The 23,927-nt window shown below is 46.1% G+C and overlaps 2 protein-coding genes across 5 annotated transcripts in view; one reads left to right on the forward strand and one right to left on the reverse strand.

The window, feature by feature from the left end:
• Positions 1-2,221: 2,221 nt before the first annotated feature.
• The window catches only part of SNX30 (sorting nexin family member 30), a 135,230-nt gene continuing 113,524 nt past the window's right edge, over positions 2,222-23,927 (reverse strand). For 2 of the 4 annotated variants that reach the window (XR_004350327.1, XR_004350324.1), the window contains one exon: positions 16,337-20,343. The gene's annotated coding sequence lies outside the window, so the exon portion shown is untranslated. Of the gene's footprint in view, positions 4,168-14,315; positions 14,441-16,336; positions 20,344-23,927 lie in introns of those variants that run through there. The other 2 variants (XR_004350325.1, XR_004350326.1) reach the window with 2 other exon arrangements.
• Positions 12,697-23,899, forward strand: SLC46A2 (solute carrier family 46 member 2). The gene is made up of 4 exons (XM_032634609.1): positions 12,697-14,317; positions 15,676-15,759; positions 16,173-16,329; positions 22,403-23,899. The coding sequence occupies exons 1-4, from the start codon at positions 13,216-13,218 to the stop codon at positions 22,467-22,469; spliced, it is 1,410 nt and encodes a 469-aa protein (XP_032490500.1). The 5' UTR covers positions 12,697-13,215; the 3' UTR covers positions 22,470-23,899.

The raw sequence follows: 23,927 nt of genomic DNA on the forward strand, positions 1-23,927 counted from the left end.
AGAGTGAAGTAAGTCAGAAAGAGAAAAACAAATACCATATGCTAACACATATATATGGAATCAAAAAAAACAAAGGTTCTGAAGAATCTAGGAGCAGGACAGGAATAAAGACGCAGACGTAGAGAATGGACTTGAGGACATGGGGTGGGGGGGAAGGGTAAGCTGGGATGAAGTGAGAGAATGGCATGGACTAATACATACTACCAAATGTAAAATAGACAGCTAGTGGGAAGCAGCTGCATAACACAGGGAGATTAGTTCAGTGCTTTGTGTCTACCTAGAGGGGTGGGATAGGGAGGGTGGGAGAGAGACACAAGAGAGAGGGGATATGGGGATATATGTATACGTATAGCTAGCTAATCCACTTTGTTATAAAGCAGAAGCTAACACAGCATTGTCAAGCAATTATACTCCAATAAAGATGTTTAAAAATATAAAAGGAAGTAATCAGGCAAAAAATAAAGAGATCAGCAACTTAAAACAATCATATATAATATATAGACTGCTATATTAAAACCTCATGGTAAACTCAAACCAAAAATCTATAGTAGATACACACAAAAAAGAGAAAGAAATCCAAATATAGCACTAAAGATAATCATCAGGGGGCTTCCCTGGTGGTTAAGAATCCACCTGCCAATGCAGGGGACACTGGTTCAATCCCTGGTCCGGGAACATCCCACATGCCACGGAACAACTAAGCCTGTGAGCCATAACTACTGAGCCTGTACACCACAACTATCGAAGCCTGTGTGCCCTAGAGCCTGTGCACTGCAACTACTGAGCCCACGAGCTGCAACTACTGAAGCCCATGCACCTAAAGCCCGTGTTCCGCAACAAAAGAAGTTACTGCAATGAGAAGCCCACACACCTCAACGAAGAGTAGCCCCTGCTCGCCGCAACTAAAGAAAGCCTGCATGCAGCAGCAAAGACCCAACACAGCCTAAAAATAGAAATAAAAATAAAAAATTAAAAGATAATCATCAAATCACAGGAGAAAAGAAAGGAACAAAAAAACCTGCAAAAACAAACCTCAATTAACAAAATGGCAATAAGAACATACATATCAATAATTACTCTAAATGTAAATGAACTAAATGCTTCAATCAAAACACATTTTTTGGGCTTCCCTGGTGGCGCAGTGGTTGGGAGTCCGCCTGCCGGTGCAGGGGACGCGGGTTCGTGCTCCGGTCCGGGGGGATCCCATGTGCCGTGGAGCGGCTGGGCCCGTGGGCCGTGGCCGCTGGGCCTGCGCGTCCGGAGCCTGTGCCCCGCAGCGGGAGAGGCCACAACGGTGAGAGACCCGCGTATCGCAAAAAAAAAAAAAACACATTTTTTATACTTTTATGTCACCATCTAACAAATTTTATAAAAAATCATGACACGAATTTTTACCATAATCAACAGAATATATTTTGTATAATATTTTAAGTGATTAGCCAAAAGGACACAATTTTACATGCACTAAGTATCACTGCAATAGATCTCACTAATCCTATATTCATTTAATTTCTGGATTCAGGAGTTAGGTCTTATAATCACAAATATGAGTTTATATCAAAGGAGTCACAAGCTATCTCTTATACAAGAGCCTTGACACTTGAAGATAGTCTATGGCTTTTATCTCAAGATGGGGGGTGGATATATGCATTACCTCTCCTTCCTCTCAGAATATTATTGAATGCAGAGGGAATATAAGTATAACTCCACTGAGTCAGAGGCAATCAGAATAGGTGCCATGAGTGAACCAGAACCATCAAGGAACTTTTGGAAACTGTTGAGCAGATAGTCAGATTGAAGGTGAAATCCATGAACAGAGAAGTCCCAAAACATAAGCTGGTCGAAAAAGGAGATAGCACTGTTATTAAAGGGTAGTGATGTGGAATAAACTCTAACCCAGATCTATGATGACACAACCTAAATCTTCAAAACGTTAACTCGATTTTTTTTTTTATGAAGAGAAAGGTGAATATATGATCCAATTTTTAAAAAAAATATTTATTTTTGGCTGTGTAGGGTCTTCGTTTCTGTGCATGGGCTTTCTCTAGTTGTGACGAGCGGGGGCCACTTTTCATCGCGGTGCGTGGGCCTCTCACTGTCGCGGCCTCTCGTTGCAGAGCACAAGCTCCAGACGCGCAGGCTCAGTAGTTGTGGCTCATGGGCCTAGTTGCTCCGCGGCATATGGGATCTTCCTAGACCAGGGCTTGAACCCGTGTCCCCTGCATTGGCAGGCAGATTCTTAACCACTGCGCCACCAGGGAAGCCCTAACTCGATTTCTGAAAGGGGATGCAGATGGGTTTTATTTTCTCCTCAGCCCTACTGTGATTCTAAAAGTTTGGCAATATCTACATGTGGGAAATGCCCTTGATTGTTTCTTTTCTTCCTCTGGACTAGTTTCAGCCTTTTTCATAGCGTTTGTGTTTCACTGACACTTTCACTCTCTGAAATCAGAAAGTGATCATGTCCTAACTTGATTTAACTCATTACAGAGGTGTTTCCAGGCCTGTGCCATCCATGTCTCTCCAAGATCTGCTTTTTCTGGTTCACAAAGAAAAATCTGACTCCTAAAAATGATAGTGCAGACAAGAAAATAGTGAGTCAGGGTGACTCATTATATTTCAGGTTTAAAACAGGAAAACTGCCTCCTTTTTTTCCCCCTTGTCTCCTCTCCTTCCTGAATTATGCAGGATGGTATTTTGAGACAAAGCTTCTTTAATCAGGAATAGGAACTTTATTTTAATTTCTTAATTTTTTTGGTAACATTGTGGAGATTTTTCACTTTGAGGTGGTTGAGCATGTGTTGGGTAAGGACTGTAGCTTAGATGGATTCCACTCCCTAAATTAGGGAACTTCAAGTCTCTGTCAGCTCCTGAAAGATAGGGATCTTTCCCCCTAGAGAATCCCTATGGTGAAGCACCTGAGTGGAGGGAATGGTGACATTAACTTTTGACTGAGACAGAAGCACAGGTGTGTGTGTATGTGTGTGTGTGTGTGTGTGTGTGTGTGTGTTTTTAAGGGTTGCTATATCCTGACCAAGGAGAACCAACAAGGTTCTTAGCTGAAATTAATATCCCAAAGGCCCTTTTGCCAAAAAAGTTTCTTGGTATGTTAGGGGCTGCCAGAAGGTGATGAGACTGGAAATATGGGCTGTAGCTTCTGCCTCTACATCCAGCTCCACTGACTGCAAACTTTAAGTAAAGCAGGGCTTGCAGGAATAGCGGGATTCTGAGTTCACCTTTGTCACCACTAAATAAAATCTACAGCCTGTCCAAAGTATAGTGGTGCTGAGGCTAAGAGTCTCATCCCAAAGGTACCAGTGACTCAAACTTAGCCTCGTGGTCTCATGCTACTCTGCTACAAATACATGCTAAGATGTCAGAGGGTTTGGTTTAGTGTAACCCATCACTACTGCTGGATGGGAGGGAGAGTGACACAATGGAAGGTGTGAGTCACAGAATTAGAAGACTAGGACTTACTAACTGTGGGTTTGGGGCCTCAAGTTCTTTATAAGACTGGTTTAAACAGTGACTAATATTTAAATTCTCTGTATCTCAAATCTAAACCCATGGGTCTCCCAGACGGTGGGAATGTAATATCTTTATTCACTTACTTAACAAATACCGATTGCACGCCTGCTAGGTGCCAGACAATGTATCAGGCTCTGGGGCTTTGGCAATGAAAATATGGTCTCGGCCCTCATTGATTTTTACAGTCCCATGGCACCAAGAGACATGAATCAAATTTATCACCAAAACAAATGTGAAAATTGCAACTGTGACAAGAAGAGGAGTTACATGGTGCTGAGAGACCCTTTAATGGGGGTGGGGTGGAATGACAGCCAGGAAAGTCAGGGAATACTTTCCTGAGGAAATGGTACTTGAGCTGAGACCCAAAGAATAATTCGATGTGCACTGGGCAAAAATAGGATTTTAACAGGTTCTAGAGAGAAGGAATAGTATGTGCAAAGGCCTGTTGTAGGAAGAGCGCAAAGAACGTTTGAGAAATAGAAAGCCAGTATGGCTGGAGTAGAGACAACAAGGAGCATGGTACGAGTTGAAGGTTAAGGGAAGGTACTCACCAGACTATGCAAGGCTGGCGGACCACGGTAAGAGGATTTGGCTTTAGAATAGGATGTGTATCTTGAAGAGAGAAATCTGATTTCATTCCTGGAGAAGAATGAAAATAGATAAAGATGAACCAATTAGTAGCTGACGGTGTAGGTCAAGCAAGAGATAATGATACTTTGAACTAGGGTGCTAAGATGAAAATGGAAAAAACTAGATGGATTCCAGAGATATTTAAGAGGTTAAGCAAAGATGATTTGGTAAAGAATTGTATAAATAAGGCAAGAGAGAAAGATATCAAGGATACCTTTCTAGTTTATACATCTGGATGGATGGATGGTAGTGAACACTATAATGGGGGTGGGGAAAGGAGACTATGAGTATGGACTTGCACACGTTGGAAAGATATCAAGTAGGTAGTTGATATGTGGGTCTGGAGCTCAAAAGGGTCTGGATTGGAGACATAACAATGAGTCATCTATATATAAATGGTACTTAAAGCTATATGTGTAGGTGAGATTGTTTAGAGACTGAGAAGAAAGCCTATGACTGAGCCAACAAGGAATTTTAATGTTACATTCTTATATTCTTTTCCATTATGGTTTATCTTAGGACATTGAATATAGTTCTCTGTGTTATACAGTAGGATCTTGTTGTTTATCCATTCTATATGTAATAGTTTACGTTTGCTAATCCCAAACTCCCAGTTCTTCCCTCCCCCACCTCCCTCCCGCTTGGCAACCACCAGTCTGTTCTCTATGCCTGTGATTCTGTTTCTGTTTCATAGATAGGTTCATTTGTGTTATATTTTAGATTCCACATATAAGTGATATCATATGGTATTTTTCTTTCTCTTTCTGACTTACTTCACTTAGTATGATAATCTCTAGGTGCATCCATGTTGCTGCAAATGGCATTATTTCATTCTTTTTTATGGCTGGGTAGTACTCCATTGTGTATATATCTTCTTTATCCATTCATCTGTCGATGGACATTTAGGTTGTTTTCGTGTCTTGGGTATTGTGAATAGTGCTGCTATGAACATAGGGGTGCATGTATCTTTTTGAATTATAGTTTTGCCTGGATATATGCCCAGGAGTGGGATTGCTGGGTCATACGGTAATTCTATTTTTAGCTTTCTGAGGAACCTCCATACTGTTTTCCACATTGGCTGCACCAATTTACAAGGAATTTTAACTTTAAAGACTGGTTAGGGCTTCCCTGGTGGTGCAGTGGTTAAGAATCCACCTGCCAATGCAGGGGACACGGGTTTGAGCCCTGGTTTTGGAAGATCCCACATGCTGTGGAGCAACTAAGCCTGTGTGCCACAACTACTGAGCCCGCATGCCACAACTACTGAAGCCTGTGCACCTAGAGCCCATGCTCTGTAACAAGTCACTGAAGTGAGAGGCCCACGCACTGCAATGAGAGGCCCATGCACCACAACGTACAGTAGTCCCTGCTCGCCGCAACTAGAGAAAGCCCGTGCGCAGCAACAAAGACCCAACACAGCCAAAAATAAATAAATTTATTAAAAAAAAAAAAAAAAAGACTGGTTAGAGTTTGAGTCTTCAAAGGTGAAAGGGAAGAGTGGTCAAAGAGAAAGGAGATATACCAGGAAGGTGTGGTATTACTGAAGCAAGAGAATAAACTCTCAAAGATTTAAGAAAGAGGCTAAAACTCTCAAAGGTTGCTCAGAGTCAAGTAGGATAAGGACTGAAAATGTCCATTAGATTTAATGACATGGAATCACTGACCTCAGAAAATCCATTTTAGTGACACGATAGAGCTGAAAATAAAATAGAAAATAGTAGAGTTTGAAGGGACTGGCTGGAAGTAAAATAGAAAATAGTAGAAGAGTCTGAAAGGTTGAAAGGAATGCAAAGTTCTGAACTTGTAATTTTGGAGCATGAAAGAGTGAGACTTGACTGGAGAAACAGCATAGGACTGCTGGGTAGTTTAGAGGGCTCATTTGAGATTGGAGTCTGTAAATTTATAGTTAAAATCTGACTAACTGTGAGACTTCCCCCCAACTAGTCCTCAGCTACTTGAATGCCAGCAGATAACTGGGTTTATCCAAGGTTGGCATGCAAAGATAAAAGAGCCAGAGAGTTTGATCTATTGGAAAGGGTGTTACCAAAATGATGTACCTCTGCTACCTAAGTTAGATAGACAGAGGTAGATAGCAGAGGAAGAGAAGAAGGGAAAAATCATACATCGATTTGGAAAAATCATACATTAGTGTAGGGGTGTGTGCATCCTGATAAGATCAAAGAAACATTGAAGTAGAAGTAGCTGAACAAACAACACAGGAGAGGAGGCTGTAGTCAGAGTGGGGTATTGGAATTAGTGATTCTGGAGGTGGCACAGCTACGGTTGATGATCAGATCCAGGATCCAAGGGAGTTTGTGGCTGAAGAAGGGTGGAGGTCGCTAGAGATTAGAGGCCTTGGGTTTGATTCCATCAAATCTCTTTCACTTGCAATTGACGGAAAACCTAAATACTACTGGGATTGGGAAAGGGGAATACAGAAGTTTTTGTTAAGAAGCAACATTGTAAAAATGACTATACTACCCAAAGAAATCTACAGATTCAATGCAATCCCTATCAAACTACCAATGGCATTTTTGGTAGTTTGAACTACAGAACTAGAACAAAAATTTCACAATTTGTATGGAAACACAAAAGACCCCGAATAGCAAAGCAATCTTGAGAAGGAAAAACAGAGCAGAGGAATCAGGCTCCCTGACTTCAGACTATACTACAGAGCTACAGTAATCAAGACAGTATGGTACTGACACAAAAACAGAAATATAGATCAATGGAACAGAATAGAAAGCCCAGAGATAAACCCACACACATATGGTCACCTTATTTTTGATAAAGGAGGCAAGAATATACAATGGAGAAAAGACAGCCTCTTCAGTAAGTGGTGCTGGGAAAACTGGACAGCTACAAGTAAAAGAATGAAATTAGAACACTTCCTAACACTGTACACAAAAATAGACTCAACATGGATTAAAGACCTAAATGTAAGGCCAGACACTATAAAACTCTTAGAGGAAAACATAGGCAGAACACTCTATGACATAAATCACAGCAAGATCCTATTTGACCCACCTCCTAGAGAAATGGAAATAAAAACAAATGGAACCTAATGAAACTTAGAAGCTTTTGCACAGCAAAGGAAACCATAAACAAGACAAAAAGCCCTCAGAATGGGAGAAATATTTCCAAATGAAGCAACTGACAAAGGATTAATCTCCAACATATACAAGCAGCTCATGCAGCTCAATATGAAAAACACAAACAACCCAATCCAAAAATGGGCAGAAGACCTAAATAGACAATTTGTCCAAAGAAGATATACAGGTTGCCAACAAACACGTGAAAGGATGCTCAACATCACTAATATTAGAGAAATGCAAATCAAAACTACAGTGAGGTATCGCCTCACACTAGTCAGAATGGCCATCATCAAAAAATCTACAAACAATAAATGCTGGAGAGGGTGTGGAGAAAAGGGAACCCTCTTGCACTGTTGGTGGGAATGTAAATTGATACAGCCACTATGGAGAACAGTATGGAAGTTCCTTAAAAAACTAAACACAGGGCTTCCCTGGTGGCGCAGTGGTTGAGAGTCCACCTGCCGGTGCAGGGGACACGGGTTCGGGCCCCGGTCCGGGAGGATCCCACATGCGGCAGAGCGGTTGGGCCCGTGAGCCATGGCCGCTGAGCCTGCACATCCTGCGGAGCCTGTGCTCCGCAACAGGAGAGGCCACAACAATGAGAGGCCCGTGTATTGCAAAAAAAAAATTAAAAACTAAAAACAGAACTGCCATACGACCCAGCAATCCCACTACTGGGCATATACCCTGAGAAAACCATAATTCAAAAAGAGTCATGTACCACAATATTTGCAGCACTGTTTACAACAGCCAGGACATGGAAGCAACCTAAGTATCCATTGACAGATGAATGGATAAAGAAGATGTGGCACATACATTAATGGAATATTACTCAGCCATAAAAAGGAAACGAAATTGAGTTATTTGTAGTGAGGTGGATGGACCTAGCGTCTGTTGTACAGAGTGAAGTAAGTCAGAAAGAGAAAAACTAATACCGTATGCTAACACATATATATGGAATCCCCCCAAAAAAAAGGTTCTGAAGAACCTAGGGGCAGGACAGGAATAACGATACAGATGTAGAGAATGAACTTGAGGACACGGGGAGGGGAAAGGGTAAGCTGGGACGAAGTGAGAGAATAGCATTGATCTATATACACTACCAAATGTAAAATAGATAGCTAGTGGGAAGCAGCTGCATCTCACAGGGAGATCAGCTTGGTGCTTTGACCACCTAGAGGGGTGGGATAGGGAGGGTGGGAAGGAGACACAAGAGGGAGGGGATATGGGGATATATGTATATGTATAGCTGACTCACTTTGTTATACAGCTGAAACTAAGACACCATTGTAAAGCAATTATACTCCAATAAGGATGTTAAAAAAAAAAAAAAGGTGAAGAGGTAGTTTAGCTTCAGGCAGAGCTCATAGGATGTGATCGGGATCTGACTCTCCATCTTTCAGCTCTGCTGTCCTCTATAGGGAGATCTCAGGCAAGCTCTGCTCTAGGGGGAGCAAAACGGCTACCAGTAACTCCAGGCTTTCATCCTCAGCAGTCTAAGATGAGCAGAGAAGAATAAGTGTCTCCTCCCTAACTATTTAAGTCAGAGTCCTGGGCCTCATTCTTACGGGTTCAAATCTGGGTCACGTTTCCATCTCCAAACCAATCACTGTCATCACAGGCACTCAGTGCTGTGACTGGCCAGACGTGAGTCTCATTTCCACTTGGCAGATGGTTCATCAGAGGAAAAATGGGGTGTTCTTACCAGAAGAAGAATCAATGTATCCTGGCCAGTAAAAACAGATGTCTTACTTCTTCTACGGTGTTGAGCAGGTCGTTCATGAGGCCATTCATGTTGGGAGCAGAGCTTGGGGTAGACAGGAATCCCATTAAGCCAGAATCTTTGAAAGAGGAGGCGTGGCCTGGCGTCAGTGACTACAGGTGTGAAACAGAATTTGGAGTGTTTGTACAATGCCTCTTGATAACTCTTCAGACTTGAAAGATCCTTGAGGGCAAAGGATTTTGTACCCCTGGTACCAAGTAGTGAGCCTGATACTCAAAAAATGCTTGTGAGTGATGGATGGTTGGTAGATGAATGGATGATGAATGGACAAATGAATCACTGAGTTTGAAAACACCTTAGGAATAGGCTTACAGTATTTGACAAAGTTTTGAACACAAAAATGCATTTTGAAAATGTATCTCTTCAATTATGTCAGAAATGGAGCATTGTGAAAATAGCATGGACTCTCAAGTCACACAGACCAAGATGTGAATTCTGGCTCTGTGTGACCTCATGCAAATGATTTAGCCACCCTAAGTCTGTTTCCTCACCTATAAAATTGGGCAATGTTAGGGTGCCACCCTGAGGAGGAGTAGCCAATGAAACAATTTCCCAAGAAGATCCATGGGTGGCATTCGTTATTTTGATAGCTTATTATAAATGAGGCGTAGCTCTCAGCCTGACAGAATAAAAAACTTCATCAGCACTCGGAGAGGGAAGTCATTTCCCAGACAGAGGCCTACGTTAACCAAATTAGAAAGGCAGAGAAATCAGAATGCTAATGTATTAACTTACCATGAGAAATTATTTGGAGTATTCGCGTAACTAGCACATTTTCTTCCTGCGCTCAGCTCTGTTGGGAAGTAAAATCACAACTAGAAGATTGCTTGTGTTCAGGCAAGGGAACCTGGGGTGGCCCCTGCATGTAGCGATGGGCCAGCCATTGGGAAACCCTAGAAAGAAAGTTCTGGGATGGTCACTGACAAGGTTTATCTCTGTCTCCTAGGATGAGTTTGTATATCTTTGCTTTGTTCATTATATATTTATGTCTTGGAGGGCATCTTCTTTCCTTCACTTGTAATGTCTTGGGAAAAGGCTCACCTCAGCCCCTAAAATACCAACAATAGAGAAGAACACTTTTCCCATCAGTGTAGCCTGCATCAGCAGCGAGGGTCTCCCTGGGCCCTCAGGATCTGGGTCAGATGGCTTAACCACCCAAGTCCACAGCCTGGGACATTCCCAAGCCCGTCCCAGATTTCAGCAAGTCCCTGGGAGACTGGTGTTCTTGTGGTCTCCTCTCCTTCTGCTTGCTCATGATCTCTGCCCAGAGTTATGTTAATCCAGACATGAATCACAGATTATTCACCAGCTTCCACCAAATTAAAAAAATAAAGAATCCCACTTACACAAGACATTCATGAGTAGACTTTTCTTAAAGAACCAAGGAGGTAGGGTGAGGTCTCAGGAAGGATTCATATACACACGAGACAGCAAGCTGTTTAGAGCCCTACTGGACCTTCCTATTCTTCTAAAGTTCCTCTGACCACACTGACGCGGGGGTTCCTGTTCTCACCAGCAGACCCGAGTCTCACTTCCCCATGCCTCTTTTCTGCCTCCCCCGCTCCCCACCCCAATGGAAAGTCAAAACAAACGCTCCACCTCTCCCCCTGTCTGCTCGACCCCGACACAGGCACGGCAGCCCTGGTGAGCAGGAACCTAAAGTCATACAAGGGAGACTCAAGTCAGAAGGTCCTCTCTGCAGGAGTGTGTACTTAGAGGAAGCAAGCCAGCCAGGGAAACCGGTCTCCACCTAGTCCAAGGCAGTGAGCCCATGAGACAGAAGAAGAACTGCAAAGAAATAGAAAGGGTCCTGGGGACTTTATTCAGCAGCAAATGACCCTGGCTGTTCTTGTGGGATCTATACCCTGCAAGAGTCCAATTTTAGCATCTGCAGGGACACACAGGGCTGGCAGGACCTCCCCGTCTCTCCCTTGGCGCTGGGGTTTAAGGACAAAGCCTCCAGGCTGGGACCCACGCTGGCTTGGGTCCTGTGCTGGCTCCTGGCCCTTTAATTCAGGTGCTCAAGGAAGGACTCTTCTCCAAGAGGCCTTTGTCTTGGAGGAAGGGCTAAGCCTAGCTGCTCCTGTGGGTCTTGTTTGGGGTTTTTGTTTGTTTTTTGTTGCTGTTGTTGTTGAATTGTGGTAAGAACACTTAACATGAGAGCTTCCCTCTTAACAAATTTTTAAGTGTATATAGTGCTACTGACTGTAAATACAATGTCGTACGGCAGATCTCTGGAGCTTCTTCATTTAGCTTGGCTGAAACTTTATGCTACTTGACTAGTAGTTCCCCATTTCTCCCTCCCTCCGCCCCCAATCCCTGGCAACCACCATTCCACTCTATGACTCTGACAATTTTAGATACCTCATATGGGAAATCATGTAGCATTTGTCTTTCTACAACAGGTTTATTTCACTTAGCATAATGTCCTCAAGGTTGATCCATGCTGACACAAATCTCAGGATTCCCTTCTTTTTAAAGGCTGAATAACATTCATTTGTATTTATATACCACATGTTCTTTTTCCGTTCATCCATCAGTGGACATTTAGGTTGCTTCCACATCTTGGCTACTGTGAATAGTGCTGCAACGAACACAGGAGTACTAATCTCTCTTCAAGAACCTAAAACTAGGACTTCCCTGGTGGTGCAGTGGTTAAGAATCCACCTGCCAATGCAGGGGACATGGGTTCGAGCCCTGGTCCGGTAAGATCCCACATGCCGTGGAGCAACTAAGCCCGTGCACCACAACTACTGAGCCTGAGCTCTAGAGCCCGCAAGCCACAACTACTGAGCCCACGAGCCACAACTACTGAAGCCTGCGCACCTAGAGCCCATGCTCTGCAACAAGGGAAGCCACCTCAATGACAAGCCCGTGCACCGCAACGAAGAGTAGCCCCCACTCACCACAACTAGAGAAAGCCCGTGCACAGCAACAAAGACCCAATGCAGCCAAAAATAAATAAATAAATTTATATATTTTAAAAAAAGAACCTAAAAATAAACAAGTGAGACTACATCAAACTAAAAAGCTTCTGCACTGCAAAATAAAAAAAATCAACAGTGAAAAGGCAACCTACAGAATGGGAGAAAATATAGCACATCATATCTCTGAAAGGGAGTTAATCTCGAACATACATAAGAATTCCTACAATTCAGTTGTAAAACAAACATGGGCTAAGGACTTGGATAGACATTTCTCCAAAGAAGATATACAAATGGCCAAGAAGCATATGAAAAGATAAGCTAATCATCAGGGAAATGCAAATCAAAACCACACTGAGGTATCACCCCACACCTGTCAAGATGGCTATTTATCAGAATAGGTAAGTGTTGGTGAGGATGTGAGACATTGGAACCCTTGTGCACTGGTGCTGTGAAAGGAAAATGGGCAGCTTCTATGGAAAACAACGAAGTTTCTTCAAAAGAATAAAAGCAGCACTATGATCTAGCAATCCCACTGCGGGGTCGGTATCCAAAAGAATTGAAATCAGCACCTCAAAGAGATACTAGGACTCCTGAGTTTTTAAAATTTCTCTCAAAGTCTCTGCTACCCAGCTCTCCACAGCACATAGGTCCTCGTCACTTTTAAACCCCAAAATAAAACCTCACCACCCCCCACCCCCACCGCCGCCAACACGCTGATCCCAGGCACCTCACGGCTTGCCCCAAACTGCCTTCCAGGTACAGAATTTTGCCCCCTGCCTTGGGGGGGCCAAGTCCCAGGGGAAGGTGCCCAGCGACCTGCGGGAGGTCCAGGCACGCCCGGCCGTGCGGAAATCGGCCCTTCAGGCGGCCGCGCTGCCCGGAGCAGCGTGACGCGGGGGCGCAGCCGGACTCCAGACTCATCGCGCGCTCTCCCGCGCCTCGCTTCCCTGGGCTGCAGCCGGACTCCAGACTCGCCGCGCGCTCCCCCGCGCCTCACTTCCCTGGGCCGCCGCCAGTCCTGCTCCGCCGCCGGGGGCGGAGCGTGGCCCTTTTTGGTCCGGGTAGGCGTGGCCGTGGTCCCGGAGGTCACTGGGCTGCCCCGCTGGCTGCTGTCACTTGCGCCCTGCGCCTGGCTCAGCTTGGCTCGCAGGCTTCCCCGCGCGCACCCGGGCTGCGCCCCCGCCCTCCCGGGAGTAGCTGCGGCAGCAGCAGCGGGCAAGCCCCTCCCTCCATCCCCCATCAGAGAGACGACATGGGCCCGGGGACCACCTGCCCGTGCAGGGGCCCCCTGTCTCGCTCCCAGGTGTCGACCTGGATCGAGCCCGTGGTCGCCTCCACCCAGATGGCCGCCTCCCTCTACGACGCGGGGCTGCTCCTCGTGGTGAAGGCGTCCTTCGGAGGCGAGATCTTGTCCAACCACAGCGCTAGCCCGTCTACCCCGGGGGCTCTAGAGAACCAACAGCAGAGGGCCATCTCCAACTTCTACATCATCTACAACCTTGTGTTGGGCCTGACACCCCTGCTGTCGGCCTATGGGCTGGGCTGGCTCAGCGACCGCTACCACCGCAAGATCTCCATCTGCATGTCTCTGCTGGGCTTCATGCTCTCCCGCCTCGCGCTGCTGCTCAAGGTGCTGCTAGACTGGCCCGTGGAGATGCTCTACGGGGCGGCAGCGCTGAACGGGCTGTGCGGTGGCTTCTCGGCGTTCTGGTCGGGGGTCATGGCCCTGGGATCCCTCGGCTCCTCGGAGGGCCGCCGCTCCCTGCGCCTCATCGTGATCGACTTGATCCTGGGCTTGGCGGGATTCTGCGGGAGCATGATCTCTGGGCACCTCTTCAAGCAGATAGTCGGGCACTCCAGCCAGGGCCTGGTGCTGACCGCCTTCAGTGTGAGCTGTGCCACCTGTGCCCTTTTCTACAGCCTCTTGGTGCTGAAGGTCCCTGAGTCCACGGCCAAGCCGGTGTCTGGCACAGTCTGCACCGATAACACCCTGGATCCTGATCCGACAGACAAGCAGTGTGTGCTAAGGCACCCTTCATCTCCTGCAAAAGCAAAGCCCAAGAAAACCATTATTGCTCTGCTCTTTGTGGGTGCCATCATATATGACCTGGCAGTGGTGGGCACAGTGGACATGATGCCCCTTTTTGTGCTGAGGGAGCCTCTGAGTTGGAACCAAGTACAGCTGGGCTATGGTATGGCTTCAGGGTACACCATCTTCATCACCAGCTTCTTGGGCGTCTTGGTCTTCTCCCGCTACTTCCAGGACACCACCATGATCATGATTGGAATGGTCTCCTTTGCGTCTGGAGCCCTTCTCTTGGCTTTTGTGAAAGAGACATACATGTTCTACATTGGTGAGTCTGGCATTCTTGGGGAGGCAGGATAAGGACACTGCACATCCCCCGAGTCATGGGGCTGACCCCAGGGATGCTGTGGTCTAGGTGTCCCAGCTCAGCACCGGAGATTATACCTGCTATCTGGGAGACACAAGGGAGACAGGATTATGTGCACTTGAGTTTGTCGGTATTGTTACCTGTGTGGCCCCTGAAATGTTACCAGAGCGGTAACATAACAAAGCTCTAGGAAGTCAAGGGAGGGCTGGTCAGTGGTGCCTGGAGTCAGCAGGAGAGCCTTCAGGATGCCCTCGAGTGGAGGAGATGGGGTTGAGTTTCTTCTCCCCAGTTTTAAAGGGATAAAACATTAAGTAATCCAGCTGAAAAAGTCCTTTAATTAAAATCATTTTGGGTCAAGCACAAGCTTTTTAAAAAGAGAGAAAAATTCTCCATAAATGCCTTCCACAACTAATGTAATACATTCATTCCCTCAAGGAAGCGAATGAAGTTCCTATCTGAGGACAAAGACAGCCCACAAGCAGAGAGCTCTGGCCCGTGCTCCAACACACCTTTCTACAGTGATAGAAATGTTCTGTATCTTTCTGCCTAATACACTAGCTATTAGCCACGTATGGCTATGAAGCCCTTGAAATGTGGCCAGTGCAACTTAACAGAATTTTTCATACTATTTCATTTAAGTTAATAGTCATGTGGCTGGCTAGTGGCTAACATATTCGAACAACTCAAGATGGTTCCCAGAGACCGTCCTTTGGCAGAGGTCACACAACTCAGAAAAACCCCTCACAAAATGGCAAGATTACCTTTCGCCAGCTCCCAGTTCAACAGGCCGTGTGCAAGAGCCAGAGTCCCCCCTCCCCTTCCTTCCCCACCACACACACACACACACACACGCCAAGGGATAATGAACAGGGCCCGAGGGAAGGAGGGGTGTGTGGCAGGTGTGTTAGTGGCACACATTTCTAGATGCAGTCTGCCAAAGCTCCTGGGACCATCTCCCAGAGGTGACGATGAACGGCAAGCGCAGACACCTCTCTCCCAGGAGGCAATGAGTTCTGAGTGACATCAGCTCCACTTCCCTAGAAACAACTCTACCAATAAAGACACCCTTCACCCTCTGTCACCACTGTGCTTGGCACCATGCAGACGGGTCTGCAGCAATGTGCTCAGAGAATCAGCCTGCCCGGGGCAGGGGGAGGAGGTGGGGGGGGGGGTCCTAGTCTGCCAGGAGAGAAACCATTTCTTCAAGGCCACATAGGATTGTGGGTGAGCGGGTAGGGGAGGCCTTTGCTCTATTCTAATTTACTCTTTGGCCAAGCCTGGGCTACAGTGAGGAGTGTTCTCCTGTGATTCCTTTCCAGCTCGGGCCGTCATGCTGTTCGCTCTCATCCCCATCACAACCATCCGATCGGCAATGTCCAAGCTCATCAAGGGCTCCTCTTATGGTGAGTGAAAGGAATTTCTCGGAGGTTCTCTCTGGGTGGACGGTTTCAGAGCCAGTCGGCTTGAGGCACAGGGTTTGGACTGGCAGAAGGCACAGGAGAGAGTTCCAGAAGCAGCCTTGAAGACACTAGAAACACACTGGTGTCCAACCGGAGTGGAGCGAGTGAGAGCAGGAGGGTGGGAAAGACTCGGAAAGTCAGCCGCTGAAAAGCCACAGTCAAAGGGAGATACTGCCATCCAGGGGCCACGGGAAGAGTCAGCTGGGTGGAGGCAAGAATCCTGTAAAATGAGCCAGGAAGACAGAGGGAGTCTGGGGAGGGTGAGGGGTCTCCTGAGAACCCCCCGGAGACTCAGCTCTCAGGGAACATGGAGGGACAGCTTAGTAAAACCTTGGTAACCTCGGTCCCTTCCACAGGAAAGGTGTTTGTCATCCTGCAGCTGTCCCTGGCTCTGACCGGGGTGGTGACATCCACCATGTACAACAAGATCTATCAGCTCACCATGGAGAAGTTCATTGGCACCTGCTTTGCACTCTCCTCCTTTCTCTCCTTCCTGGCCATCATCCCGATTGGGTAAGACAGAACCAGCGTCTGCTCTTTGGGCTGGGGCCTGGGGCTTAGGTCAAGGACTGCTGGAGCATTTCCAGCCCATTATCATAAAGTATTATTTATTTTCAACAATTACACAATGGGTTCTGAGTAGGCTCTCTCACAGAGAAAAAGTTCTCCTGTTTCCCCAAACTAATAATCTGGAGATTTGGAAATTCCCTAAAGTTATAAGTAATAAACAGAGGGACCAGATTGCTCACTTCCTGGTGGTTTTGTAATACAACTTATTTATAGGCAACTCATATACTTCCTTGTAATCAGGGGCTGGGATTAGAAACCTTCTTGTACCACTCAGACCTCTTTTGTTTAGTCTCCTTTAGGTGAGAGTCAGCCGGCCTCACTTCCAGGTACTCTTTCTTGTCTGTACCTTCCAAGGGCTTGGCAACTTCTGTGCTCAGTGCCCTTTAAATCTCACGGCCACCGGACTGTGTGAGCTTCCCTGTAGGACGTGGGCAATTCCTTTGATCTCTCTGGGGGACTTTTCTTGTTTGCAAAACAAGAGCGCTGAAGTCTGGAAGATAACAGGCAGGAGGAAGGACAGAGAAGCAAAGGAGGGGTACTCCAGGCCCATGGGGAGAGTGCCAGCCTAGATCGTCACCAAAATGGACCACATGGAACAGTCTAGTCTTCGACCAGCCCCATCCAAGGGAGATTTGGTACGAGCCACAAGTACAAGCCATATTATGTGATTTAAAATTTTCTAGTAGCCATGTTTAAAAACAATAAAAGTAACGAAATGATTTTAATAACATTTGATTTGGCCCAATAGATCCAAAATATCTTTGTAATCAATTTATGAAATCAATGAGTCTTTTAAACTAAATCTTCAAACTCTGGTATTTTATACTGACAGCACACCTCAATTTGGACTCCATTTGAACACCTTTCAAGTGTTCAGTAGCCGATGTTAACTAGTGGCTACATATTAGCTCAGTTTCGGTCTGTTTAGGCCCCCTAAGGTGTGGTTATCTCACACTTGTATCAGTCCCACCAGAGGATTATTGATATCCACAGTAAGATACAAGGGACTTGATATATAGATTTGCATTTTAAAGGGACCAGTAGCACACCAGGGCCCTACATATCAGTAATGGTGGTGCTATAGGCAGCAGAGTAGACCAGAATTGAAGGCAGGTGGGAAGTGGATGGTGGAATTCTCACCATCATCTTTGAATTCTCACATTGCAGTGCACAGGTCCCTGCCTGCACAGAAGCCTGAGCCTCCTGAGACAGGAGCCATCAATCATGAAGGCTCTTTGCTTTATTTCATAGTTGAGAAAATAATAAGATATGAGGATCAAACAGCTGAGAGAATTTGTACAAAACAGCAGACTTGATTACTAGTGCCTTCTTGGGCCAGTTCTCATTTTCTCAAGGTGTGGGACTGAGCCAGACCTGTCCTCAAGCTGCCCAGCCCTTAGGCCTTTTCATGTGCCACTGTTTTCATGAGAGTCTCAGCTGAATAGGTTGGGTTTAGCTAGAGCTGACCCACAATGCAAACTTCTCAGGAGTCCCAGCTCTCTGTCCATGTGAGTAATGGGTTAGTAGCCGTGCCGCTTGGAAGTTATCCAGTCCTGTTTGATTGGCAGTTGGTTGAAATATAGTGTCTTTGACCTAAACAAATCAACAAAAAACAACAAAAGAAAACAAGTCTGACTAGTTAATGTGTGTCATAGCTAGAGATATAAACAAATGAAAGCATTGAGAATATGCAGTAATTGGTTCTTTTCTGCAGTTTCATTGCTTCATATGTGTGCTAAAGAGATGCTTTCCCTTTTTTAAGAGACTTTGGGGTGCATGAAACAGGTGTGCTGCCCTTGACACCTACCCCCCAATGTACTATGTAATATGCACCTGGACCCAGCCCTACACTGTGTGCATGGAATCTTGTATCACAGAAGCAGGGACAGAATCTTGACCCAATCTTAAGTAACTGAATGCTTATGTGAATTGAGGCACTTAAGTAGTTGCTAATTGTTTTCCTCTGTTGTAGACATTTAGCTGTAGAGGGACCCATGTGCAACTGAAGCCTCCTTTGCTTGCTGTACACTGGAATCACCTGGAGAGATTTAAAAACTACTGATGTCTGGCTCCTACCCGCAGAGATTTTGACTCAGTTGATCTGGGATGCAGCCTGGGCACGGGAATGTTTTAAAGCTCTCCAGTTTATTCGGATACACAGCCAAGGTTGAGAACCTCTGGTATAAAGGGAGTTTTTCTATTACCTTTCCCTTCCACGAAGTCACAAGTAAATAAGATCCTGAAAAATTATTACAAGAGGCCAAGGCTGCACCATCAATCATTAAGCGCTATTAGCCGGAAAGACCAGAACTCTAACCACAGAAAGAAAAGCTACATTCCAATGACATAAAAGCCCAGGAAGACATGTCACAGCAGGGAGTGGAGGAGGCCATGGAAGGCAGAAGGCTGGGAGGAGAGGTTCCTGGGCTGAGCTGCCAACAGCCCATCTGCAGGAAGGGAGTGTGGCCCCAGCCCTTCCTGGTACCAAAGTGAGTCAATTTCATGTCACCGTGAGAACCTGCCCTCTCCTGCTTGTTCTTCTTTACACGCGACAGGGAGACGCTGAGGGAATAACTCTCTGGCTCTGCCCATCCGCAACCCACTGGCCACCCAAACCTCGTGCTTCATAGAGAAAACAGATGCCCTCAGAGGAGAGTAGGCTCGTTTTTCTCCAAAGTAGATCTACAAGCCTATGTTCTTTTGCATCCATCCTGTTCTTCTCCTCCCCACAACCTCTCTGAAAGATAATAACAGCAAACACTTAAACAGCCCTTATTATGTGTGTGGGGCACTACTTTAAATATTTCATATATTTTAACCTTCTCAAACAATCCTCTGAGACAATTACTATTTTATCCCCATTTTGCAGATGAAGAAACAGACTCTAAGATGTCATGGAACTTGCCTAAGATTACAGAGCTAATAAGTGGCAGAGACAGGATTTGAACCCAGGCAGTTGGTTCTCAGCCACTCCTTGACTTGCTTCTTAGAAGAGTCCCTGGGTACCTGGGTGCCACCTCTCCCCTTCTCCTTAGAGAGCTTACTTGCAGTACTTAGCTGCTCCCTCTCCTGAATTCTTCCTATCAGAAGTGACACGTGATCTCTACCACCTTCTCTCCTCCTTTGTTACAGCCATGTTCTCCAGTTCTGGTCTACACCTGGTCTACATTGATTCTGCCTCCAACATATGCCTCCAATTCATCCTTTTCTCTTTATGCCTACTGCTGCCACCCAAGCACTTGGGGGACCAAATTCGCCTCTGAGCCATGCTCCCCACAGCCACACGTGTTCCCCTCTCATCCTCTCTCCACCAGGCGGCCAGAGCAATTTCCTTAGAGTGTGTACATCAGTTCACATCACCTCCTGCCCAAAGCTCTGCGCTTGGCTTTCACTGCTCTTCAGACCCAAATTTCTTACCGTGGACCACAGGTCCTTCATAATCCAGCCTCCCACTCCTGCCACTAACCACCCTCCCCATTCTAAGCTTCAGCCCCAGGAGCCTACCCTCGTGCTCCTTACCCACACATCCTTCTTAACACAACTTAGCTGTGGTCTTAAGTTGAACACCATTTTCTCAAAGAGGATTTGAGAAAAATCCCTTCTCGATCTAACTTCACTCCTTCTATTATATGCTCCCCAAGCTTCCTGTACTTTTCCTCCATGGCGTGATAGCTGATGATTATTTAGTGGTTATCATGTTTTACAAGCCTGCTCACTAACTAGACTGTAGGCTCCCTGAGGGCAGGAACCACACCTGTCTGGCTCACCTCATATCCTGTGTCCAGCAGAGAGCTTAGTGTGCACTCGAAGTATTTAATGAATGAAAAATCTGTCAGAAGGGTGTGACACCTACTAGCCAGCACTGCTGACCATCCATATCCCAGAGCTGCCTGTTGACTGGCCATGAAGTCAGGGGTTGGCCATCACCATATCAATGAAAATCGATCAACAGTCAATCTAAGAAAGAAACAGAAAATTTTAGTCATGCTATCCCAAGGATTATAACCCGGGAGACAGTATTTCAGAAAACTCTGAGGACTGTTCCACCTGTTAGAGGTCAAGGCACAGTTACATAAGTTGTTTCTTGAGTTTTTTAAAAATTAATTTTATTTATTTTTGGCTGCACTGGGTCTTCGTTGCTGCGCGTGGGCTTTCTCTAGTTGTGGCGAGTGGAGACTACACAGGCTTGCGGTGCACAGGCTTCTCATTGCAGTGGCTTTTGTTGGGGTGCACAGGCTTCAGTAGTTGTGGCACACAGTCTCAGTAGTTGTGGCTCACGGGCTTAGTTGCTCCGCAGCTTGTGGGATCTTCCCGGACCAGGGCTTGAACCCGTGTCCCTTGCATTGGCAGGTGGATTCTTAACCACTGCGCCACCAGGGAAGCCCTACATAAATTTTTCAGACAATGGGTTATACATCAAAGTAACATATTGGGCTTCCCTGGTGGCGCAGTGGTTGAGAGTCCGCCTGCCGATGCAGGGGACATGGGTTCGTGCCCCGGTCTGGGAGGATCCCACATGCCGCGGAGCGGCTGGGCCCGTGAGCCATGGCCGCTGAGCCTGCACGTCCGGAGCCTGTCCTCCGCAACGGGAGAGGCCACAACAGTGAGAGGCCCGCGTAACGCATAAAAAAAAAAAAAAAGTAACATATTGCGGGGGGGGGGCGAGGGATAAATTAAGAGTTTGGGATTAACATATACACACTACCATATATAAAGTAAGTAAACGAGGACGTACTTTATAGCACAGGGAACTATACTGAGTATCTTGTAATAAACTATAATGGAAAAGAATATATACATGAATCACTTTGCTGTGATCACACTTGAAACTAACACAACACTGTAAATTAACTATACTCCAATTTTAAAAAATTTCCCAATGTGGACCAGAAAACAAAACCAAAGTAACACACTGACAGTTTACATAGTCCAACAAGGTGAGCAGTGGGTTATTGTGACCCCTTACAGGATTGAGAAAGGAATGTTAACTCCTAGGGAGTCACCTTGCTGGCACCAGGAGGAAATAGCTATTTTTTTTTTTGGTGAGTAGGAATTCCTGTGTCTTCTAAGGGGATCTAGTTAGCGTATAATGCAGGCACACAATGCACACTAAAGGGGAGGAGGTAGTTGCTCGAATGGGCAGAGAATCTTAGGTTTACAAGTTTTCTTGTCCCGCCTTAATTTATCAACCACGTGGCTGTGCTGTCATGGTCCACAGTAGGGAGGGGTGAGCTGTGGAGTCAGCCCTACAACCGGAGTTCATGTGTTCCTGGGCTAGCAGCCTCTAAGTCTTGGCTTGCCTCTTACCAGCTCTGTCATACCATGAGCTCTAAGTACAGTAAGTGCTCCCCCGTGGAGAGCCCTGGGGCTCATGGAAGGTGGGGAATCAGTGTTTGGAAGTTTCCACAAAGCTTGTCCTTAGAAGGGTTTGGATTTATGTTCACACCCCATCCAGCAGCTCCAGATGTGGTCCATCCATCAGGAGGAACTGTGTGCCAGCTTAGAACCTGAGGTTCCTAGAGCTCAAAACAGTTGAGAAGACAGAGGACACCAGAGGTCGAAGGACATGCCAAAGGTCACAAAGACTTCTGAGATTTCAACTAGAGCTCCTCGTTCCTATGCATTCACTTATCTCCAAATATTTCTAAACAATGTAATGAGTTATGGAAGAGAGAAAAGGGCTATGGAAAGGCAAAAGAGGATGCAGCTAATTCTGCTTGGGAGGAGCGAAACTTGATCTCGAGGTGCACATGGGAGTTCATCACCGGGCAGAAGTGAGATGGAAAGAGACTCCAAGAAAAGGAAGATGTAGATGCAAAGGGCTCTTGACGTTATGGGACAGGAAGGAGGCTGGAGTGAGAGGAGTTCCCTCGGGCCCTCTCCCTTCATGCAGTACAGCATCCCGCTGCCCTAACCGATAGAACCTCCTCGTCTACCGGTGATACAGAGGTGGCCAGAGACCGCCCCGCCCCAGTCCAGCTGTTCTCTCATAATTCTCTATTGTAAATTCTTACAGCATCGTGGCCTATAAGCAAGCCTCGTGGTTGCAGCATGGAGACGTCGCAGAGAGAGGAAGGTGCTGAACTGCGGGAGCCGGAAACACCAGCAATGGCCGGGGCCCCCAAAGTCTACCCATTACTCAAGAAACCCGAGTTCCAGCCAGAGTCAGCTTCAGAGCGACTTGCTCTGGCTCGAGGGTCCCTAGTGGGTAGGGAAAAAGCATTTTGCAGACAGTAGAGTGTGAACTTTCATATGAAGGCCGCACACACAGCCATACCAGACACTGAAGCCCCTTTCCTTCCAGGAATGGAAGGGGCTTCTGTCTGGTATGAGGGCTCCAACATATGGTAACTAGTCACACCCAGGAGTCCTGTGTGAGAACTCAAAGGCACACATTTTCAACAGCCCGAGGGGAACAGGGAAGGGATGTTTTGTAAGCACTGCCAACAGTGGACGTCAGTCAATATTTTTAAAATAGAAACTTGAAAAAAAGTTAGCTTTCTTCCCGGAAGGCCTTGTTATCTGTGAACAACTAACTCCAGAGAAATCTGGAGCTCAGGCATTTGACTTCAGGGTAGTTTTGCTGTTACTGTTGTTTTTAAGAAGCAAATATCAAAAGGCTTTCTTCAAAGGAATATAATTGGATACTTTCAGTCAACAGTATTTCCCAAAGTGGGAGGTGTAAACGGAGAGGGGTGATAGACGAAGAGCCATTTTATTTTGAGGTACTTATTTTTACAGCCTATTTTAATTATGTGTATAAAAGACTCACCTACTAATAAAATCAACATTCACGGCATGCGTGTGTGAATCATTCTTTCTTTCTTTGGTCAGGTTCCCACTAGAACTCAGACATAGCATTCTTAGACTAGGGTTAAACTTAAAGCTTGCAAATGCTTAAAAGCTAGCATTTAAATCTCAGAGCATTTGGGCTCAGAGTTGTATCGCTGATCCCTTGCAGGGACTGGTCAAAACTTTATGGCACATCTACTAAGGTCCCGGCACCGTGCTAGGTGCTGAGATGCAGCAAGAACGCGACAGCTCCTGCCCTACCAGTATATTATCGAATGGGTGGAGCAGACAGAACAGGAGGCAACAACGATGTACCCTATAGTAAACGCTAACATAAGGGAGCATGTAATGCAGATACAAGAGCGCAGGGAGGGCTTCTCAGAAGAAGTGGCATAAGACTGGAAAGATAAGGAGTTATCAAGGTGGGACGCTGAGGGACGTTCCAGGCAGAAAGAACACGCTGGAAGGCCTGAAGGTGAAAATATCCCCAAATATACGAAATCAACGTGAGGGGAGAAAAGAGGGACGGAGGGAGAGGCATCCAGGGCAATGGAATCAAGAGGTGAGATTGGAACAGTGAGGAGGAGCAACATCAAGACAGAGCCTTTAAAAAGTCCCTTTATACCTAGAATAGTCAAATTCATAGAGTCAGAAAGTACACTGGTATGCCAGCAGGTGGTGGGGTGGGGAGGCGGAATGGGGAGTCAGTGTTTAAAGGGGACAGAATTTCAGTTTAGGAAGGTGAAAAA

Source organism: Phocoena sinus, chromosome 6 (genome assembly GCF_008692025.1).
Source record: "Phocoena sinus isolate mPhoSin1 chromosome 6, mPhoSin1.pri, whole genome shotgun sequence".
NCBI classification, from domain to species: Eukaryota; Metazoa; Chordata; class Mammalia; order Artiodactyla; family Phocoenidae; genus Phocoena; species Phocoena sinus.